The sequence below is a fragment of the Pygocentrus nattereri genome, chromosome 12 (assembly GCF_015220715.1).
Source record: "Pygocentrus nattereri isolate fPygNat1 chromosome 12, fPygNat1.pri, whole genome shotgun sequence".
Lineage (NCBI taxonomy): Eukaryota > Metazoa > Chordata > Actinopteri > Characiformes > Serrasalmidae > Pygocentrus > Pygocentrus nattereri.
In genome coordinates this window covers 21567914-21588362 of record NC_051222.1, presented here as the reverse complement: position 1 = coordinate 21588362, position 20449 = coordinate 21567914, and the positions used below count along the sequence as shown (strand labels likewise).

The 20449-nt window shown below is 40.0% G+C and overlaps 2 protein-coding genes across 9 annotated transcripts in view; one reads left to right on the top strand and one right to left on the bottom strand.

The window, feature by feature from the left end:
- sh3pxd2aa (SH3 and PX domains 2Aa) overlaps positions 1-10113 on the top strand; it is a 158535-nt gene extending 148422 nt beyond the window's left edge. For all 7 annotated transcript variants that reach the window (XM_017698994.2, XM_017698996.2, XM_017698992.2 and 4 more), the window contains 2 exons: positions 5-124; positions 446-10113. In XM_017698994.2, coding sequence (XP_017554483.1) covers positions 5-124; positions 446-2467 — 2142 coding nt within the window. In that variant the 3' untranslated portion in view covers positions 2468-10113. The remainder of the gene's footprint in view (positions 1-4; positions 125-445) is intronic.
- A 1261-nt stretch (positions 10114-11374) lies between these two features.
- Positions 11375-20449, bottom strand: part of neurl1aa (neuralized E3 ubiquitin protein ligase 1Aa) — a 112159-nt gene continuing 103084 nt past the window's right edge. For both annotated transcript variants that reach the window (XM_017698990.2, XM_017698991.2), the window contains exons 5-6: positions 17043-17192; positions 11375-16152 (exon numbers count right to left, since the gene is read on the bottom strand). In XM_017698990.2, the coding sequence (XP_017554479.1) occupies positions 15911-16152; positions 17043-17192 (392 nt within the window). In that variant the 3' untranslated portion in view covers positions 11375-15910. The remainder of the gene's footprint in view (positions 16153-17042; positions 17193-20449) is intronic.

Below are 20449 nucleotides of genomic sequence, written 5' to 3'. Positions count from 1 at the left end.
TCAGGGATTCCAGTTGCCAAAGCCTCCAGAGCCCCCTACTGTGGAAGCGGAGTACTACACCATCGCAGAGTTTCAGTCCTGCATCTCAGATGGCATCAGCTTCCGTGGAGGACAAAAGGCTGATGTAAGACCTGTTAATGTGGAAAATGTGGGATAATTAATGTAATCAGTCCCTAGTGCTGCACACAAAGATATAAACTCTGTGTAGAAGCAAAAAAGAGCCTTATTTGTAAGATTTACTAGTAGGTCTCAGGCCATCATAAGCAGGACTAAAACCTGACACATAAATGGCCATATTTTTGCCATATTTTCGTCACATTCCTGAGACATATCTTGGATAATTTTTTGCTGACCCATTAACAGTTCACATTTTCAGAGAGTACATAAATTGCATAAGGGAAATATATGCAGTTTTACCATATATCATTTGTGATGTTACCTACAGGTAATAGAGAAGAACTCTAATGGCTGGTGGTACGTCCAGATTGGGGATACGGAGGGTTGGGCACCTTGTTCCTATATTGACAAGCGCAAGAAGCCAAATCTGAGCAGGAGATCTAGCACACTCACTCGGCCAAAAGTTCCTCCCCCAGCACCACCTGTCAAAAAGCAAGACTCTGAAGAAACACCCTTCGCAAGTGGTTGCACATCCAAAGCTCCAGAATCCCCCAGCAGGCCTGTTTATGAAGAGCCTGAGTATGACATTCCTGCCATCGGCTGTGACTTAGACTTGGACACAAGTATTAAGAAGGACACAATTATTAAGAAGGACACAAGTATAAAGAAAGACATAAGTATGAAAAAGGACACAAGTATAAAAAAAGACACAATTATAAAAAAAGAACCACGTCCTGTGCAGATCAAAAGCAGTAAAGCTGCTGCTGAAAGGATTGCTCAGGCTACAGGCAAAGCCTCACCTCTTTTACTTGTGAAGAGCTCCCCTTTCAGGAATGAAGATTCACTAGAACATGCCACCAAAGAGGAGGCTATTTATGAGAATGATGGATTTAGATTCTCATCCGATGACTTTGCCTGTACTAGAGAATCCAGTGGTGGTGATTCAGACTCCCCAAGGAGCCGCACCTTGGGCCGCAAGCCCCTGGGGTCTTCTACTGGGGGAGGAAAGTCTCTCAGGGACACTCCGGATCTGTATAGGAGTCACTCATTGAACCGTCCTGAGAAGAATAGCCCTAGGTCATTTTCAGATGAATCTGGTCGCAATCCCAAAAGAGAGCCCGTCATGCGCAAGGATGTAGAAATCCAGATCGGTCAGAGTCCCTCAACTCGACCCAAACCAGTAGTACGGCCCAAGCCCCTTCTGAGTAAGTCAGAACCACAGAGCCCAGAAAGGATGGACATCAGTAGCTTGCGGCGGCAGTTGCGTCCCACAGGTGCAATTCGGCATGGAGTAGTCCGTGCAGCACGTGGTGGAGAAGACTCAGAGACAGCCTCAGTGGTGTCATCAGAGGATTCTGTCTCTTCTCGAAGCAACTCAGATCTCTCCAGCATTTACTCTAAGGGCAGCAGGGGTGACTCTGATTTTGAGGGTTCCTTGTACCGTACCATGGATGCCTATGAACGGGCACAGGAGTCTGAGCTCAGCTTCCCTGCCGGAGTGGAGGTGGAGGTACTGGAGAAGCAGGAGAGTGGCTGGTGGTATGTGCGCTGGGGTGTAGAAGAGGGTTGGGCACCTGCGTTTTACCTGGAACCTGTTAGGCAACATTCTGATGTAGGTGTCCCAGAGTCCCTTGATGGGCATCTGGCAGAGCTAAGTAATGCCAGCAAGTCTAATAGCCTGGAGAAGAATGAGCAGCGTGTGCAGGCCCTTAACAACCTCAACCAGCAGAATGTACGTAGACTGAATAATCCCAGCCCACCTATCCCCTCTAAGCCACCTGGGGGCTTTAGTAAACCATCTACTCAGCTCAACGGTTCAGGTGTACGAATGCGGAATGGCATTCGTCAGGCAGCAGTGCGACCACAGTCGGTTTTTGTGTCTCCTCCACAGCCAGTGAAGGATACAAATCTATATACAGGGTCCTTGAGGCGTAATGAATCCCTGGGTGCCAGCGATCATATGAGGTCTAGCGGCGGCGTGCGCCGAAACTCCTCCTTCACTGCCGTGCGGCCCCAGCCGGTAACAGATGTGCGCTTGAGGTCTGGAACCACCACAGCTGCACCGGCTGGAAGTTCTAGTCCCTTGATTGCCCATAGAAATGGTATACCTGTGTCTACCGTGAAGCCCAAACCCATTGATAAGTCAAATCTTATTCACAACAACCTGCGGGAAATCTATGTATCGATTGCTGATTACCGTGGAGATGAGGAAACAATGGGCTTCCCTGAAGGCACCAGTCTAGAGGTTCTAGAAAAGAACCCAAATGGATGGTGGTACTGCCAGGTTCTAGATGGTCTACAAGGACGAAAAGGCTGGGTTCCATCCAACTACCTGGAAAGGAAGAAATAGCGTCCCCCATTCCCCCTGCCCTGCAAAGAATGTCACTTAAATGTTTCCTTATATGTACATTTGTTATCAAACTCTATGAGGAGGACCTTTTTTGTACCAATATAAGACACTTTAGTGCTGGTTTACTAAAAAGTACAAAAGACTAAAGACGATCAGTGATGTGGGTGTGGAGAACGCTAATAAGAATATGTCATTGGGCAAAATCAGGGGTTGGCCGTCCCAGTGTCTTAAGTATGACTGGAGGATCTCCACTTTGAAATAAGAAGAACATACTCTAGCCTTTCAGAAAGGGTTTTACATGAATAAGGAAATGATCCGGGCAAACGTTGAGAGAAATTCTAGCCCGAAATTTTATGCCAAATGGGTGCCTTTGTCCATCGTTGACTGAATGTTAATAGGAATCATTTGAACACCAGTAAATCAGTATGTACCAAAATTTAATTCAGTGCCATAGGCCTGTGAGCACAGAATTCACCAAAATTATTTTGCTACAGTATTACAGAGAGAGAGAGAGAGAGAGAGAAAGCGAGAGACAGAGAAATAATTTCAACCTAGGAGTAAATAGGAGTAACACAGAAAATTAAACCTTTAAGCACTCAGTAACAAGAATGTACGACATCAGATACGCAAATAACAAATCGAGTGCAGATAAAGATTCAAAACTTTTTTTAAACTTTTAATTTTTTTTGTTTGTTTCGTATCTTGTGCGTTTTCATGTCTTCCTTAGAGATGTATTTCTGCTTTCTTGTGACATCCGTGCAACTCTTTATCGGCCTGGAAAAGGAAGTCCCTTATTGAGATGCTTCCCATCATGTGATCTCTTGTTTGTTCTGAAGTTTCTCTGAAGAGGGTCTTGTAATTGGCTTTACTTTTTATGCTCTCCACTTTCTTTAGCCCCCCGACAAAGCCAAACCAAGATGAATAAAGAATCACTGATTCATTAAAGGATATGATGCAGTGCAATTATGTGTAGTACACAGATGACAGAGAATTGGATACTATAGTTTTGTTGGATTTCAGTTGGATTTTTTACCCACCTCATATCTGGGTGTCTAGCCCAAGCAAGGTTTAGTTTACAAAGTGCAAACGATTCTGTTTTTTTTTTTGTTGCAGAGAAACAGGACTTTGTATATACTGCTGCTCTAGGTGTGCTAGATTTACTGCTCTTGAAGCGGTATTTTGGAAAATTCAGTACTGGAAAACATGGCATAATATTCGCCAATCAATCCCAGGGAATTAGTTACATAGCAATGAGCCCAAAATGTGATCAAACCAAAGCAGAATGCCAATACAGTTGCTAGTTTGTTTTGTTTTAATTTAGTATTTATTTTGTGGGTACAAAGAAATACAGTGTATTCAGCAAACCCAAACGAGGTTTCAGAACTGAGCAACATAGATATTTAATTACTATATCTGGACGCACTTGATTGTGTTTTTTTTGTTTTGCTACCCAAAGAAAAGCACATTGATATGCAAGGTTAATTTCAACATATTACGATATTGCTGGGCAGTATTGAATTCAAAGTTGAAGTTAAACAGTAGGCAGTTTAATATTAGCATTTCTAGGTTATTTGGGTAAAATATAATGAACATAGAATTGCCCATTGTAGTATGTAAAGGTTGTAGTTTACATACAGCAAGCAGTTATCTTGAAAAATGTTTACTGTTTCCAGATTTCATAATTGGAATATATAATCACATTTCCATAATATACCCTCTTTGACAGTCCCAAATAAAAAAGAAATCATGGAGATGATCCATGTCAAAAGGCTGATGTTCAAGACTGCTGAAATATTTTTCTAATGAACAGTGCAGTGTGAACTCTTAGTCGGGTTAAGCACTAACCTTTTTTTGTTTGTTTGTTTGTTTGTTTTGTTTTCTGCTGGACAGTATTATAGTATTAAACAAATTTAAGTACCTGCTAGATTGCAGTTATATTCTATGAAGCAGTAGTAGATTTTTGTTTTCGTTTCTATTCTTGTTGTGTGATCGCACATGGACAATAATGATGAATGGATTGGTTCATTTGTTGTGAGTTGATGCATTTGCGTTTTGTTGTAAAGCAAAAATGCATTGATTTAAAGATGCAGTGTACTTCATCAGCACATTATTTATTGAACAGAAATTGTTCCTATTTATAGTTATTTAATAAAAAAAAACATAATCATTACCTCTATTCATTTTTTCCTCAGTGCCACTGTCAGTCATGCAGTCATGTCTGCTCTGGAGCATCTCAGTAAGAAGCTTCTCCGTGGCACCATCTAGTGACACAGATTGGCTATTGTTATATTCTGGACTTTTATTCTGGAATAAAAAATGATTTTATTTTATTCTTTTATTCTGGAATTTTTGTATACTGATGATTTGATGCCAACCCGACGTTTTCAGTTAAGGAGCGTGCAGAAACGAAATGTTTTTGAACACAAATGCAGCTAACCATTTCGTTTTATGGAATTTGCTTTAATCTGACCATTTTCCCCTCCATTTTCTTGTTTTTCACCCAAGGCTGATTGCTGCACCTTTAGCAACTATGGACACTTCCTCTCTCATTATTGAACCTTCTATAATGCCAGATTTTGTTTCCCTCACTCAAGATCTTGATTCCCTCGCTCCATCTGGGCTACTAGAAAATTAATGTTACAATTTGCAGAAAAATATAACATTTCTCTGACTTTTAACTTTTAAAATCATGCATCACATTGGATTAAACTTAACCAAGAAAAACTAATTTGAAGTTTACAAAAATGTTAAAAGTTTTGCAAATTTGTAACTTTTCTGAGTGACAATTATTATTTTAAATTTTAGTCCTCCATCTGTTAGCAGCCCTTTGACGAAGGTGTTATAGAAATGTGTCGAATCACTCCAACACTTTTCAATGGATATTGCTTTTGTTAAGTAACTTCCATTTACATTTTAAGCTTCATTTTTGTTCGCATCTTCAATTTACAAGGGAAATATTACTTCTCACGCTAGGCCTTTTTTTCATATTATGTACTTGTGTATCATCAAGCCTTTATGTTCTCTGTCTTTTCCTATTTTAAATGTGTTTTTGTCATCAAAAATATTGCAATGTATTATTTCCTTTATCCCGGTGTGCGTTAACATGACGCAAAATTCTATGAGGAAATGTGCAATAGAATATTAGGGATCTCACCAAATATAAGGAACTGCAAAGTCGTAAGGGTTTTTTGATTCCTTCCTTTTTAATGTTGTGTTAAATCAAGTCAAAATTTGTATGGTTTTATGCACAGCCACCATGAAAAGTTTTTAGGTTTTGTTTATTTCGTGTTTCAAGTAGATATTTTTGTTTTCGTATTGTTTATGCTAAATGTCGTGATCCTCTTGGACACTGGTCCCTACACACGCACACATGCAGACGTACCGTTCGCCTATAGATCTGTAACCCTCTCCCCAGCACTCTGTGAACTAAACCGCTGGGATGCCACCATTGCGTTGTCTTATTGCCATGGCAACAGTCAAATATGACCACATCTAACGCTCTTTGGCATTCTGTCATACGGCCTTTATTATTTTTTCCTTCTGTGCCAGCGGGGTAAAACCGAGTGAAACATTGGACTGCTCCTCCTCCACACTGCCAAAGGTCTGATATTTCACTCCTTCTGACTGACTAATACCCCATTTACATTTTCAAAAGCTTCCATAGCTTACATTTGTCATTGAAGGCTTAGCCTCTTCAACCAGCCATTAAAACTGAACATGGCCTCAGAATTGCTTCTCTCCACCTGTTTGTTAACCAGGTGACCCATTTTCATTGTTCATTTCTGTGTCACTTCACTTTTAAAAGCATTTTCTCGCCATCGCAAAACATATCTCAGACACATTTAGTTGGTTCAAGAAGGAAAAAACTGAAAGATTTACTTCTGCAAATTCTTATTGGTCCATTTGTCACGAAATATTCAACAGGTGTTGCAAAATACAAAGTTTTTTTTTTTTTTCTGAAAGCGATGATTTGTTTACAACTTTTAGCTTTTGGACCCTTTCACACCTGGTATAAATGTCCATCTTTGTGATCTGATCATAAGCGGGCACTCAGCACTTCCATGCGTTTCCAGGGACCACCTGTTGTTTCACGACTGAAGGAAACGCCCACTTTTATTACATTAGTCTCTTGCTACATTTGTTGTCAGACAAAAATGTTTTGCAAGTCCTTGATTTTGTCCAGTCTGTTATAAATGGCCTGCATGCACTTAAATAACGTGGACTGCTAATGTAACCTCTAAACAAACAGGAGAGAAAATGAAGCAAGAAATTGTGCAGCTGATTTTGTCTCTGCTGTGATGAGGCCGTCATTGCTGTTGAGGACACAGCGTCCTTTAGCGCGTTATATTGCCATATGTCTCTCCAAACATTTTTGAAGGCAGTTTGAGTGATAGGATAACAATGCATCTCCTTACCGCTATTCACTTATGATCAGATCACCAAGCATGTATGTTAATGCCAGTTGACAAAGGGGCCTTTGGCCTTGAAATGCACTAAGCCTGCTCTCAATCTCTGTCTTGCTCTTGTCATTTGAATGGGAGCCCTTGAATAGGCCTACATGAGTATATGTCAGTTAGAGAAATGGAGAATCCCAATCTTTCACATTCAGAGCTTTTTTTTTAAGTACCCTTGGTTTTGAAGTGAGAAGGATTTTCACTGTTTCTATCTTTCAGATGTTCTCATTCTTGCAAGGGAAGCCACTCATGACAGCGTTGAGCCTTGCCTATTTGAAAAGGCAGCCAAGTAAAACAGAACTGATGCAGCAGTGCTATCTGCGGTCACTCGTTGTCCCACAGATTCTCTCTCTCTCACTTGCTCATCTGCTCTTTTCCTCTCTCGTTCTTCATTGGAACAAATTGACTGTCTTTGAGGCATGGCTGACCGTAAGCTCTGTAATCTTGTGCAGAAGCTCAGAATAGTTTCCTACTGCAAGCTATACTTTTCTTTTTTCCTTTCTCTACTTTTTACTCCTGACCTCTTCACTGTTTTTTTTTCCAACAGTGGATGGCTTCATATTCTGGCCTATTCCTCTGGCATGTTCCTCAACTTTACCTGAGAAATTCCAGCTCGCTAGCCACTCTTACAAGAAGCTGAGTATTTTCTTTTTCTTTCGTCCATTCTGTGCCTCAGGCGGGACTGGATTGCATTGAGATTTGAGATTCCTTGTTGCTGATCTAAAACATCTGAAAAATGCAATTGTACAGCACCAGTTTCAGAAAGAAGGGGATAGATAGTGAGGGCAATCAGTCAGGGACTGTAAGAGTGAGTGAATGCATGTGTGGCTGTGTGAGTGTGTGGAGAGATGGTTTGTGTGTCGTAAGGATCATAAGAAGGTGGTGAGAGAAAGTTGATAGACGGATTGTATGGTAGTCATGCGTGGAGAGCGCTGGGACTCAGTTAGCTAACACTAGATCGAGCTGGACAGCTCTAATGGACTTGTTCAAGTGCATTTGCCTGAAGCGTAGCCCTGAAGACAAGAGATTTGACAGGTGTCAAAGGAAAACTGCAGGAAGGAGATGGAAGGCTAGGCCTCTTTGATAATTAGTGCTCAGTTCAAGCTCTTGGAGCAGATTGGTTATAGTTGAACAGAGAAGCGCAAACTTGACAACAACTCATCTGTGCCTTTAGCTGAAGCTCCAAATAAAGCCTTGCCTCAGGCCAGCGTTTCTGCAAACAAACTGCTTACCACTCATCCTTTGGTAGATCATAATGTCTGGCACAGGAGGACTCTTGGTATTCCGCTCTGCTCCCTTCATTAAGACGAAGAAGTTCAGAGCATTGCAGGCATGGCGGGCTACTGTGAAATCACATTAGCAAAACCAGTCAATTAATTACAGCTCTGCTGGGATTTGCATTCTGAATTTAAATGACTAACTGCAAAACTCAGTCGTGTGGAGGCCTATGAACACAAACTATGGACAGACTGATTCTGTGTCAGGCTTGTTAGTGAGGGCAAATGTGTGTTAGCTGCAATGTGTAGCCATGTTGTTCACACTGGTGTGATCTTGTCTTACATTCAGCAGTGTCCATTTGCAGATTAGCAGCAGTTCTAGACCTGCGGTTTCAGGGTATGATGTGGTTTTAGGTCTGCACTGTCTTGCTTACAGGGTTATTTGGACTACTTGTGGTTGGTAAAGTCATATTTTTCTAAACCAATCTGTTATTAACTATTAATCATTTGGCTTGTAAATTATGGTGAAAAACACAAAGTAACAGAATTGATCTGGAATGTGTCAATATTTGTAAAGAAAAAGTTGAACAGGCTGCTAAAAGTTACAGCCATATATAAAATGCATTATTCAATTAGATACAGTGGTGATACAGTCTCCATATGCTTTTTTGGTACTGAAAACATTCCTTGAAGAACCATCGTTTTTAAATTATGTAGTTACTTAGCTGTTGTGCTAACACAGCACAGGCTACCCACCTGTTCTGATAGCACAACTGCCTTGCTAACAAAAGGCGTTAGTCTAAAGCAAGTCTAAACCAAATCTTTCCCTCACTCTGCAAGTCTAGAACTTACTCTGGCTCTTCAGATATGAAGATTACCTGGCTTGAGTGTTTGCCGAGGAAGTGAAGTAGAGAAAGCTAGCCGTACGTGTGCTCTGGTGAGACGCATGAAAGGTTTTTCTGAGGAATTGGCAGGTTTTTAGTTCAGTTTTGGTTTTATTTAGTGCGAGGAGGAGTGGGGAAGATGTGATCGAGCTGGGTGTGAGGGCTACAGGGTGCTAGCGGGCTGCTGCTGTGATTTTTCTGCTCTCTGTCATGAGCATGCTGGTCCTCGCTAATGTCTTGCTGTTTGCTAGCTCTGTCGCAGCTTGACTCTCTGCTCTAATTACTGATTCTCTCGTGTTAATTAACAGCCACTGCAGTATAACGGCTCTCTTGAAAGGCGCCGGCCGCTGGGTGGTGCTTCGAGTGCCACAATGGCAGCTGTAAACATGCCATTGAAAGGATCTGTGAATCAGCCTCTCTAACGGTCGCCTTCCTCGCTTGTGTCCCCTCTGAACTGGCGTTTCTCAGAAGTGAAAAAGCTCCATTATGTCTTCTTCTTTCACAAACCTCAAAACAAGACCATTGAACAGACATCTAGACGTGCTAGGCCTAGTCAGGGGCTTTCAGTTGGACACTCAATATGGTTTTCACCCGTCAAGTTTCTAGGCCTAAAGAAACTGACCTTGGAAATCCAGAATATTTAAAAATGCAGCGGTCAAAATGACAGTGGTGCTAAAGCTCTTTTTACTCTGCTACTCAATTGCAAATCATGGACTGCTTCCTCATGATGTGATCACAAATGCTTGGTTTGCCAACTCCTCTTTTCAAAGATACATATAAACACGGTGTTTGGGTTTTTGTTGTAGTTTTTCCGTACAGCTTTCAAGGAGGACATTGCCATTTAACTTTGGAAATTTGTGAAAATGCTTTGCATTGAAACCAGAGCCCCAGAGCACAAAACTTCTCTACAAAATAAAATCAACTTTTTTAATGTATTTCTTTTGAAACCAGGTGGTTTACAGCTTTATCTTTTTGTTTTCAGCGTTGATTTGTTCTTTGTTTGTATCTTTTTTTTTGTATCTTGTTCATGTTTACATTGTATCTTGCATTGCCCTAAAAGAAAAACAAAATAAAATGTATCGTTCTTGTTCTTTCATCTCAGTCACACATTTATCTACATTTCAGTGCATCAGCCTCAGAGAATCAGTGCACATACAAATGAAAACAATTGACTTCTGACTGGATCCTGTGTCTGTATTTATATAGTATGGCAGCCAAAATACAGACGTATGTATTTGGTGCGGTAGATAAATTGTGCAGGACAAGAAGCGTAGAAATGCAGAGCTGATGGAGATGAATGTGAGCCAGTGGTTCAGGTTGCTGTAGAAGCGTTGAAGGAATGTAGGACTGTGGCAGCCAAAATCTGAATGATTTATTAGCTGTAGGTTTTCTTGCTGGAGACAGCAGTTTGTCTCAGTGTATTAGAAGCTTCATGTTTACAAAGGAGCAAAGCTGTTATATTTATTTTGTTTCATATTTGCATGGTTTTCAGTGTGCAGTGTATGGTAGTAATTATGCATCATCAGAATAATTTCCATCTAGTTACAAACAGAACAAGCCAGCCAGTTGTAGAAAACGTATATCCATATCTTCTCTACACTAGGGGGCAGTGTAGCCTTGACAAACTGGCAACAGTGCCTTCAACAGGACGGGAAGGGGAGTTTAACCCTAGCACGCTAACGTCCATGTTGGAGGCATGTACTCCCTTCCACATGAAGACAGGAGCCGGTGAAGCTTTTCTCCAAACTCGGAGCTCATTTATTAAAACATCAAAGACGTCTGAGAAACAGATTGACAGGTTAAGCGCCCTCAGCCTTAATGGGGTCCACCCTCCAGTCATCTATCACTGACTCCAGTTACATTTCGCATTTAACCACTCATTCAGGCCACCTCTCAGAGGCGTGAGAGTTAGGGAGTGAAAATGATTATGGGTCAGTTCAGAGGGCACCAACTGTGTAATTAGTCCTCAGAGCTCACTTGGGTTTATTAAGCTGTTTAGTAATTAAAACTGATATCAGATCAGGGTCACACTGCTGAGTGTCATTTCTGCCTTATTATAGTACATCACGCAGAGTAGTGACAGTTTGCCTCCAGCACAAGTTCAGTTATATAGTATATAAATGAACATAATAGGAGCAAAGAGCGATGTATATAGCCAGGATGATCATGTTATCAGGTCCTTTTTAGAATTCGGTCACCTCAACCATTCAGGGTGCCTATTAATGAGTTGCAACATTAAAATAATGTATTTTCTAAAAAGTTTTTATATTCAGCCACAAAATCCTGCCCTCTTATAATTTCTGCAACAGTTGTAATGAGCACCAAATGAGAGACGAGGAGAGGAACACAATGTATCTGAAACACATTTGGAAAGTTTATTGACACAATCATTTATGACTCACGCTAAACAATGCTTACAAACCAGTCACCGACTGCGAAACTAGCTTCAAAATAAACACACTGGACATTTCCATGATGGAAAAATGCATTTCCACACCAACCGCAATTGCTCTAATGGGTGAATCGTTGATGGACTGATTGATTCATTTGCCTCTGCATTGGTAATCATAACCATGTGATTCATCTGTTTGGTCCCACTGTTCACCAATGGGTAGTGAGTGAACACTTATGTGGCAAAATGGACAAATAAAACTTTTAGTGCTTAAAATAACTGACGCAGTGGTTTTAAAATTCATTACTGACAGTATATCTATAGATCCTTGAATAAATTACCAATGTGCACTCCAAAATGGCCATGTTGCATTGCAATGGTAAAAACAGCTAATATGGCTGCCTAATAACAACAATTCGATCAAAAAAGGTCCTGTAAAAGAACACTAAAAGGTGATTATCTGTACCATATATTCTAAACAGTCAACACATCATACACTACATAAATAAAGTACATTACAGGGTCGACGACAATCAAAAGTGAAGCCAGCTGTAGTGTGGGACTGCATGTCCTAATGTAGCCCTCAGTACAACTAAATAGAGCGAAAAACCTTCTTATTAAACCATCCCAATGTATTTACTGTATGTATGAAAAACTAGACTATACAAGATAGCTCTGCTTTGGACAAATGTAAAATTCAATATTATACAAGGTAAAGGGGACAAGCTCAAAATAAATAATACTATTTCACAGCTAGTTTGGTACATCTATCATAAATTATTTCATTTTGGGACAGGATTATCAGCTTCGTCCATATTGGATTAATAATTTGGTCAGAACATCAACATAAAGATGTATCTCTAACCCCTGGGATAAGGGGTTTTAGAAATGTACAATCAAATACTTTATAAAGTGACTTAAAAATACAAAGAGGCCTGTAAACACCACAAGACCTATCAGACGAGAGGGGGAAATAAAAAAAAGAAAATCAAGTTCCATTAAGTAATAAGTTTATAACTTAAATGTGATCTGTTTTTTCCCTTTCCAGGACTTTTCTTACTGACTTCTTGCCTTGAATTCCACACGTCTACTGCTTAAAGTGTTATGCTTATAGAAATGACTGCACTGCTGATATTTAAGCTAATCAGATCTTAAAAAAAAAAAAAAAAAAAAAAAAGACACCCACAAGCTCTAAAAGGACACGGAGGAGAAACAGACCAAAGCAACCTGAAACTAAAGGGATTGTGCATGATCATATGCCTGTGCTTGTCTTGTGCCCAGAAGAAATGCATTAGTGATTGTTTACTGCAAAGCCCCACTTAGATTCACTGCACAGTATAGCTCACGGTACAAGATAGTCTTCCTCCTCTTTAGTTTTTCAAGAACTACACTGCAGTGTAACCCAGAGAGGAGCACAGATCAAAGACAATCATGATTACCAACCAAACCGTAGCAAAGCATTAAAGAAACACCTTGGATAATGTTATTCTAGAAGTTCAGGTTATTACCAATTAACATAAATTAACATTCAAAAGTGAATAACCACTTCAAAGCGACAGCGCACAGCTTAAAAATATAGTGTTGCTGTCATGAACACGACATGTTTTCATTAGAGGAGAAGAATGACGGGGCTTTCCACCGCTTCGACCTAATTATCACAAAGAAACGTGAGCTGAATTTTCACTGAAGCCTAGAATACATAAAAAGGACATCCAGCTTTCAAATCTATATACAAAAAAATAAACTTGCAGGTTTTCTTGCGACAGCAGCGATAAAGTGTACGAGAGTGACGATGTACAACGCATGTCAATTTCAGCATTGCCTGTTAAAAGAGCTGGCTAATGCTTTAGCAGCATAGATTTGGGCCCCAGTTGTCACAACTGATTCACACAAGCTTGCAGGCTGCTCAGTGACTATGTCCCTGATATGCAGTTAAAATACTGCAATCTTTCCTAGTTCGATACGATAACTAGAGCTGGGGGGTATGGATAAAATTCCAAATACTTACTGTATGGGAAGAAATGTCTTAGGGGGAGTTCAGGAGATGTGAATGAGTAAATGTGCTTCTTTGCATTGTTGTCTATTGAAAAACGTGCACTGCGACTGAAATTCGGTCTTTTAAACAGTGAGTTTAAGTTAAAAGAAAAAACTGCCCCAAAAAAGTGCCATGTGACATCCAGAGCTGATCAGTCTATGCTGAGGATGCAGTCTATAGTCATAATTAAAGATCATTTTAACTGTTTCCAAACACTGGGAGCTGTACAACTGAGACCATCACAATCTGAACCAGATGGAAAAGAGATTTGGACTATATATATTATTATACATGTCAGCGTTAACATGTTTATCAATGGTGCCAATGTCTTTCGTGTTATCTTAAATCTCGTAATTACCTGCCTCTAAATCAAAATCGTGTCCCTTATAAATCCGATGTACCTTGTTTTGACTGTTTTTTTGTTTTGCTTTCTTCTATTAAAACTATCAAAGAGAATCATATAAAGAGAATTTCTACCATCGTAAAATGCATTAAATAGAATGTTAGCATGGCTATAATGCTCTTTGTCTATCACTTCACTAAAACTAAAAAAATCTATATCGTTGTGTGAAGCTACACAGACGATATGTCGCCCACCACTAATTATAACTCCCAAACACTAAAGCTGAAAAGCACTCATTATGAGAAGCTCATTTTGCAGCTGTCATGGATAAGCTGAACTTCAGTGGTGGAAGAGTAAGAGTCTAATACGCTTTCAGAGTAAATGTAATTGGTTTAGCGTTGTAATGGACACCATACACTCTTTTAACAATATTTAAATGGATGCTAAATGCACCCTTAATTGAGGAACTCATGATGGACGAATATAAAACTACATCAACTAGCAACAGAGGCTGTATCCTCGTGACATCATCAGCCCATCCAGGACTGTTTATGGCTAAAACCACTCAATTTCTGTGTTCTTAAGGCAAAAACGACTTGCTGAAATCCTCATTTTCGGAAACCACAGTGGTCCCAATCAGCTCCTATTTAAAAACCCAGCAAACATCAGATTAGTATAATTGACTCTTTCAGTATTTTTGAGCCTTCCCAATTTTTTCCAATGCTAGCAGGAAAATAAGCCAGCAATAATATTTTTTCCTCCTCACAGCCAGTCAAATTTCTTCAGCTTTACCTTTCCTCACTGCCCTCAAGTAGCTGTTATCCTGCAACACACCACATTTGGCCTTGAATAAGGAGGGTACTCGGAGAAATATGGATTAACTCGGCAAAACAAATGATCCTTTCATTGTCTAAGGCCTCAAGGCTGTGTTCTTTCGCCCAAGATTCTGGTCTCCATGGCAATCGCATGTGTGGTGCACTTCAAGAAGCTGTTTTGAGCACTTGAATGGCAAAACTGACAGAATTTGCAGTGAATGCAGCTTTGATTACGGTGTTCTGACCTGGGCTAACATCAGATTACACCTGAAAGATCCATTATGCTGTTTTTCTCTCCGAAGGGGACCATTTGCGTCCCATTTCCTTGCATATGGATCTGTTTAATTAAACCTTGCATTTCTGATCGGCTATTCAGTTGCTTGGGGGCTTTTAGACACTGTGTCAAATTACACGTTGCTTTCCAGATTCAGTTCAACTTAGCATTACAGATTTCCAGCATGAGCACAACGCTGACTCCACACGTGACAACTGAGGCTTCAGATTACATTGCTTAACACAACATCGCACTGTCATCAGTCCTTGAAGGTCCTTGCACCAGTTAAACTCAATAGGGCAACACTGACTTCAGAGCATGTAGCAACAGCAAGCTATCTGGAGAAGTAGCTTAAGCACTAGCTCTAACATGAGCCTCTCAGGAGGTTGGGACACGCTCTACATATGCGCTTTTATCTTTTTACTCAGTCTCAGCTGTACACAGACAAAAATTGTGACCCTGAAACATGTCCTTCGACAGAAAGCATCTTAAGTTTTGAGGACCGACAACAGGTTGAAGAAAATCACACTGACCTCCAAATCTGTCATCTACGTTAAATACGGCTTCCAGCTAAAGAGAATTTTGCGCCTAGGCAAGTGGACAAGACTCGCAGAGTCTCATATGGCTCAAATAGAGGGGAAACAAAGAAGGAGACCTTCGAGTTTGATGTCTCCTGAGCATTGTCTGAAGCTTCCTGAATTGTGTGAGGTTATTTACACGATTTCAGTTTCCTTTTTCCTTATGTGTGGAAAGCTTTAGTCAGAATCTCAGCCTCCTATCCTGAGTAGTGACACGACCGGTTATCGTAGCAACAAAGGCTCGCGCATGAAACACCAGAGACCTTTTTGCGGATGGATGCCTGAGCCTTCGAGGTTCAAGGTTCAAAAGTCATCGCCATGGGAACCGAAAACCCAAGAAGTATCACAGAGGAAATCTCTGAGAAGCGACGTTTCCTTCCCCATGTGTGAGGGTCTCTTTTTGTTTTGTTACGGCCCTTAAGGGACTCCGTGTATTAGTGGGCTCTGTCTCCTATGTGCTCCGGTAGGTCTTTATAATATCTTTAATGGCCCTCCTACAGATCGGGCAGCAGGCGTTGGCCATCTTTTTGAGGCGCAAGCCACAGGTGTAGCAGAGACACATGTGACCGCAGGCGTAGATGACCGTGTCCACTGTGTTCTCGTAGCAGATGGAGCACTCGTCTGGCCAGGAGCTGGAGGATGAGGGGAAGGTGGGGGATTTAGGGAGGTTGATGGGCGAACTCGGGGTTGTTCCTTTCAAGACAGAAGGGAGGGTGAGGGAACAGGGCAGAGGAAAAAGGGAGGACAAATAAGAAATGGTCAGTGAGAAAAAGTACATGGCTGTATGATATGAAATTTAAAAACCAAATGGGCTATTTGAATGATGCTCTGCTTTTCAAGATCATTTTAAAAATATTTTTAAATATTACAAGATAATATTAACCCATTCCTACCTTTACATTACCGGATCATAAAATACATAAAACAGGGCTGTCATGACTGATTATATTACTAATCAAGTTATCTACAGATTTATTTGACAACTAATTAAGGCCAAACAATAAAAATGGACTTCACAGCACTCTGAAGATACTAAAATCCTTATTGTAAATATTGTAAAATATAAACAATAAAGCCTTTAAGAAATAGATCAAAAATAGTACAGAAAGTACAGAAATGAGGAATTATTTGAAAAGTTTAACACTGATACTGATATAAAATACCATTCATTCTCTGTTTATGGCATTAATATGTTGATATTTAGACTAAATATCTTGCAATAATCACCTATATTTTCAGAATACTGACCTTTTTCTTAAAATAATGGCTCATTTTTTGGAGGCTGACTTTGACTTATTGTTATTATTATTGACATAATTCTGACATAACTGACAGTCAAATGAGTTATTAAATTTTGTTTGGGATAAAGTTATTTTTATCTTGAGATACTAAGTTGTTATTTTAATAGTTACACTGGGGTTGTGAAAGCTTTATTGTCTTATGTAGTGCAAAAGCAGCATGTGGCCATATTGGAATACACAGGTAGTTGTGATAAATGTTGGGCACGTGAGCATGTACCGCAAAAAATAATAATATAATAGTCTATGATCAATAGCCCAAAGCACTAAAAAACTCCTGCTCACCTCCAACTGAGCTGCAGAAAGCTCCAGAGCAGCCTCCATTCAGTGTGGGCTCTGAGCTTCCACTGCAAAGGCCTCCTCCGGGTGAGTGGGGTGAGGATGAGGGCGATCCAGGGCTGGAGAGGCCGCGAGGATCACCCAGATGGGTGGAGCCTGAATCAAAGATGTAAGAATATAATTTTAATGAAGGAGTTAGTCCTCAGGAGAATGACACAATGACAATGACAACGAGGGACATGCAGGTCCTTTAGCAGAAAAAAAAAATAATAATAATGCAATTTTCATCAATTTGTCACATATATTTAAAGGCTTTGGGGGGATTAGTTTTTATTCTTTATTCAGTAAATCAGTACCTCACTTGTGTACCTCAGTTATCTCCCACTTTATATTTATTTAGAGATTTTCACATCATTTATTTGTGCTATTATAGTTATTGAAAACCCTCACTTATATACTCTCTTCTCCTCCAGCTTACACACTGCCACTTTTCTTGAAAAAGAGCTCCTGTTCACCCCAAAAGGGGCATAAATTAAGGGGTATAAATTCTCATGAAAAGACTCCACAATTCAAATTAATATAAAGATATAAAGCCACAGATGAAAGGAACCTGCCTGCATGGTAATAGCTGCACTTTCAAACACAATGCATAGGAAGCAGCCTGAGTACAGATGGAGCTGCTCACTCCCATAAGATTCATGCAGCTCTCCTTCACCAATATTAAATAAGATGCTATGCTGTCTAGTGGCGGGTGATGCTGCAAAATTTGGTATTGATCCGATACCAAGTAAATATAGGACCAGGATCGCAGATACTGAAAAAAAAGAACAATTTCTCTCTTTCATTGCACTTCTCTGGCTTTTTGTAAAACAAAGAGTACAAAATTATTACTGGTGAACAAATGTTTTAAAACATAAATTCTTTTTCAGTTAGAGGCTTTTGTTCAGAAACAATAATATAACATACCATTTGACTTTGTGACTGTATTGCTTGGTGTGTCAGTGATTTCCCTCCTCCTCTCTTTGTTTCTTTTGCAGCTTGGAGTTCTCTTTTTTGTGTTTTTTTCATATGTTTGTATAAATTGGTGGTGTTGCCACAACAGAGAATAGCCTTCTTACACACATCACAGGTTTTTCCGCCGAGTCACGTGACAGTGCAACAACAAAACAGCAAAGGAGGAGAAACAAACTATGCAAGATGTGAAAGGAGAGGCGTTTGCACAGACATGTCTACTTTTTGATTAAATGAGAGCAGCAATCCCTTCACACTAGTATCGATCCAATACCAATACTAATGTTGGTATCGCCCACTCCTAATGCTATAATAAGGACAAGCCATAGCCAACTATGTCTATATTTCTCAAATGCACTTAAGTGTATATAATATATATAATGTATATGCATTTCATTTTCACATGTTTGAAAAACATATTGATGCTCTTCTAACCACTTCAGCAACACAAGTGCCCCATCAGCTTGAATTGGCATGACTCCCCTGCAAACAGTTACTAGCTTAGTCACAAGCTCAGTTACTAACTATTACTGCAGGTTCTAGCTCAGTCACAAGTTTAGTTACCAGCTATCACTGCAAACAGTTTGTAGCCCAGTCACAAGCTTAGTTACCAGCTATCACTGCAAACAGTTTCTAGCTCAGTCACAAGCTCAGCTACCAGCTATCGCTGCAAACAGTTTGTAGCTCAGTTACTAGTTCAGTTACTAGCTCAGTTACTAGCTATCATTGCAAACAGATACTATCTCAGTCCATGACTGAGCCCTTTGTAGCAATATAGTCATTGGACAATAAAACTTCTGAAGTTCATGCCATTATATCTTTAAAAGACATCCAAGAGTTTTCTTTAAATCATTTAAAAGCTTTTAAGTGAGATCTTCTTGCATATTTCCTTTTAAATGAGATATCCTCTTGTCTGTTTTCTGCGGGTTTGTTTTTTTTATATAGCTTCATTTTGAAGATAACTTCCTCGTTCACATCAAGATAAAACAATGGTCTGGGGTTTGGTTATTTTGCATGTCAGTCAGACAGCCCTCTCTTGTTAAAGTAGGCAGTTATTTGCCAGGTTAAGGGACAAAACACACCAGACTCTGATGATCAGGACATTATCACCCCAACACTTCCAGTAAAGTATTGCAATCTGTCAGAATAACTACATGTATCATATGAACATGATAGATAAAAAAAACACTATAGAGCTCTAATCCAACAGCACTAACAGTAAAAACTCACATTTTTGCCTAATTACATTTTGGCAACTAATCATTTTATCCCCAATGTCAAGTGGTGACTGCCTTTTCCAAATGAAGGATGAACTTTAGCAGCATGACGACTGATTAATCTGAGATTATTTGACTGTTACTCATTTATTGCACAATGTGATAAGTCCTCAGTAATTCATTTGGATTCTGATTGAATTCAAGCTATTCATGCATACATTGAAATCTGCTTTGCCCTCCAAAGGTACTGCTATGCCAGGGCGGGTCCACTGCAGTTCAATGTTTTCCTAGCTGTATGAATTGAGGCTGGAATCTGAATATGACACCTCTTCAGGGAGGAATGGTGTCATTAACACTGCAGTCAGGTGACTGAAAAAGATGGCTGACTCTTTCTGCTGCCAAAAAGCAACCTTTTAACCACTGTGACTGATCAGCACGTCTACACAATTAATGATTGTATGGTATGTTTGGTATCACAGTTGCTATGGATTAGCATGAATACTGTTAGTGATTAGTAATACAGGTATTGATATCATTAAAATATACAACATAATTATGTATTATAATGAAATATAATTAGACATTACAACACTAATATGAAGTAAAAGGTTGGACATATGCATGAGAGGCTCATGAAAAGATCTTGCAATTTGATCCTTTAAGATTTGTGCTCACTGTAGTTTCTGCCAGTATCAGATATCAAGCAACGCGAGGTTCCACAAGGATCTATATTAGGTCCAACAAAGGTGTGGCCCAAGAACGCATGTGTATGCTGCATGTGGACAGTCAGGCACATGTCTGCCAACTGCATGCTGTTCCTGCAGCCTGATCTTTTGTTAAGCTAGAGACCACGCTGGGGTTTATGTGGCACAGAGAGTGATCCTCTGTGAGATCCAGCATGCCATCGCAGCATTCAGTCATTCCACACAGACAATTTTAAGATCCCATCTCAGAGTCAACAGCAGCTGACCCTCAACTGCGCCTGACACAGAGCCCTACCTACACCATGTCTTCCAGATTAATAACAGAGACAGAAAGAAAAAAATCAGAGAAATGCAGAGAAAGCCCTCCCACACCACAGACCTTTGCTATCGGCATAAACCTTTGCTATGTGTATTACGCAAATTATGTGTCACCATTGCTGCAAGCATAAACTACATAAGCAGGACAAAGAACACATGTGAG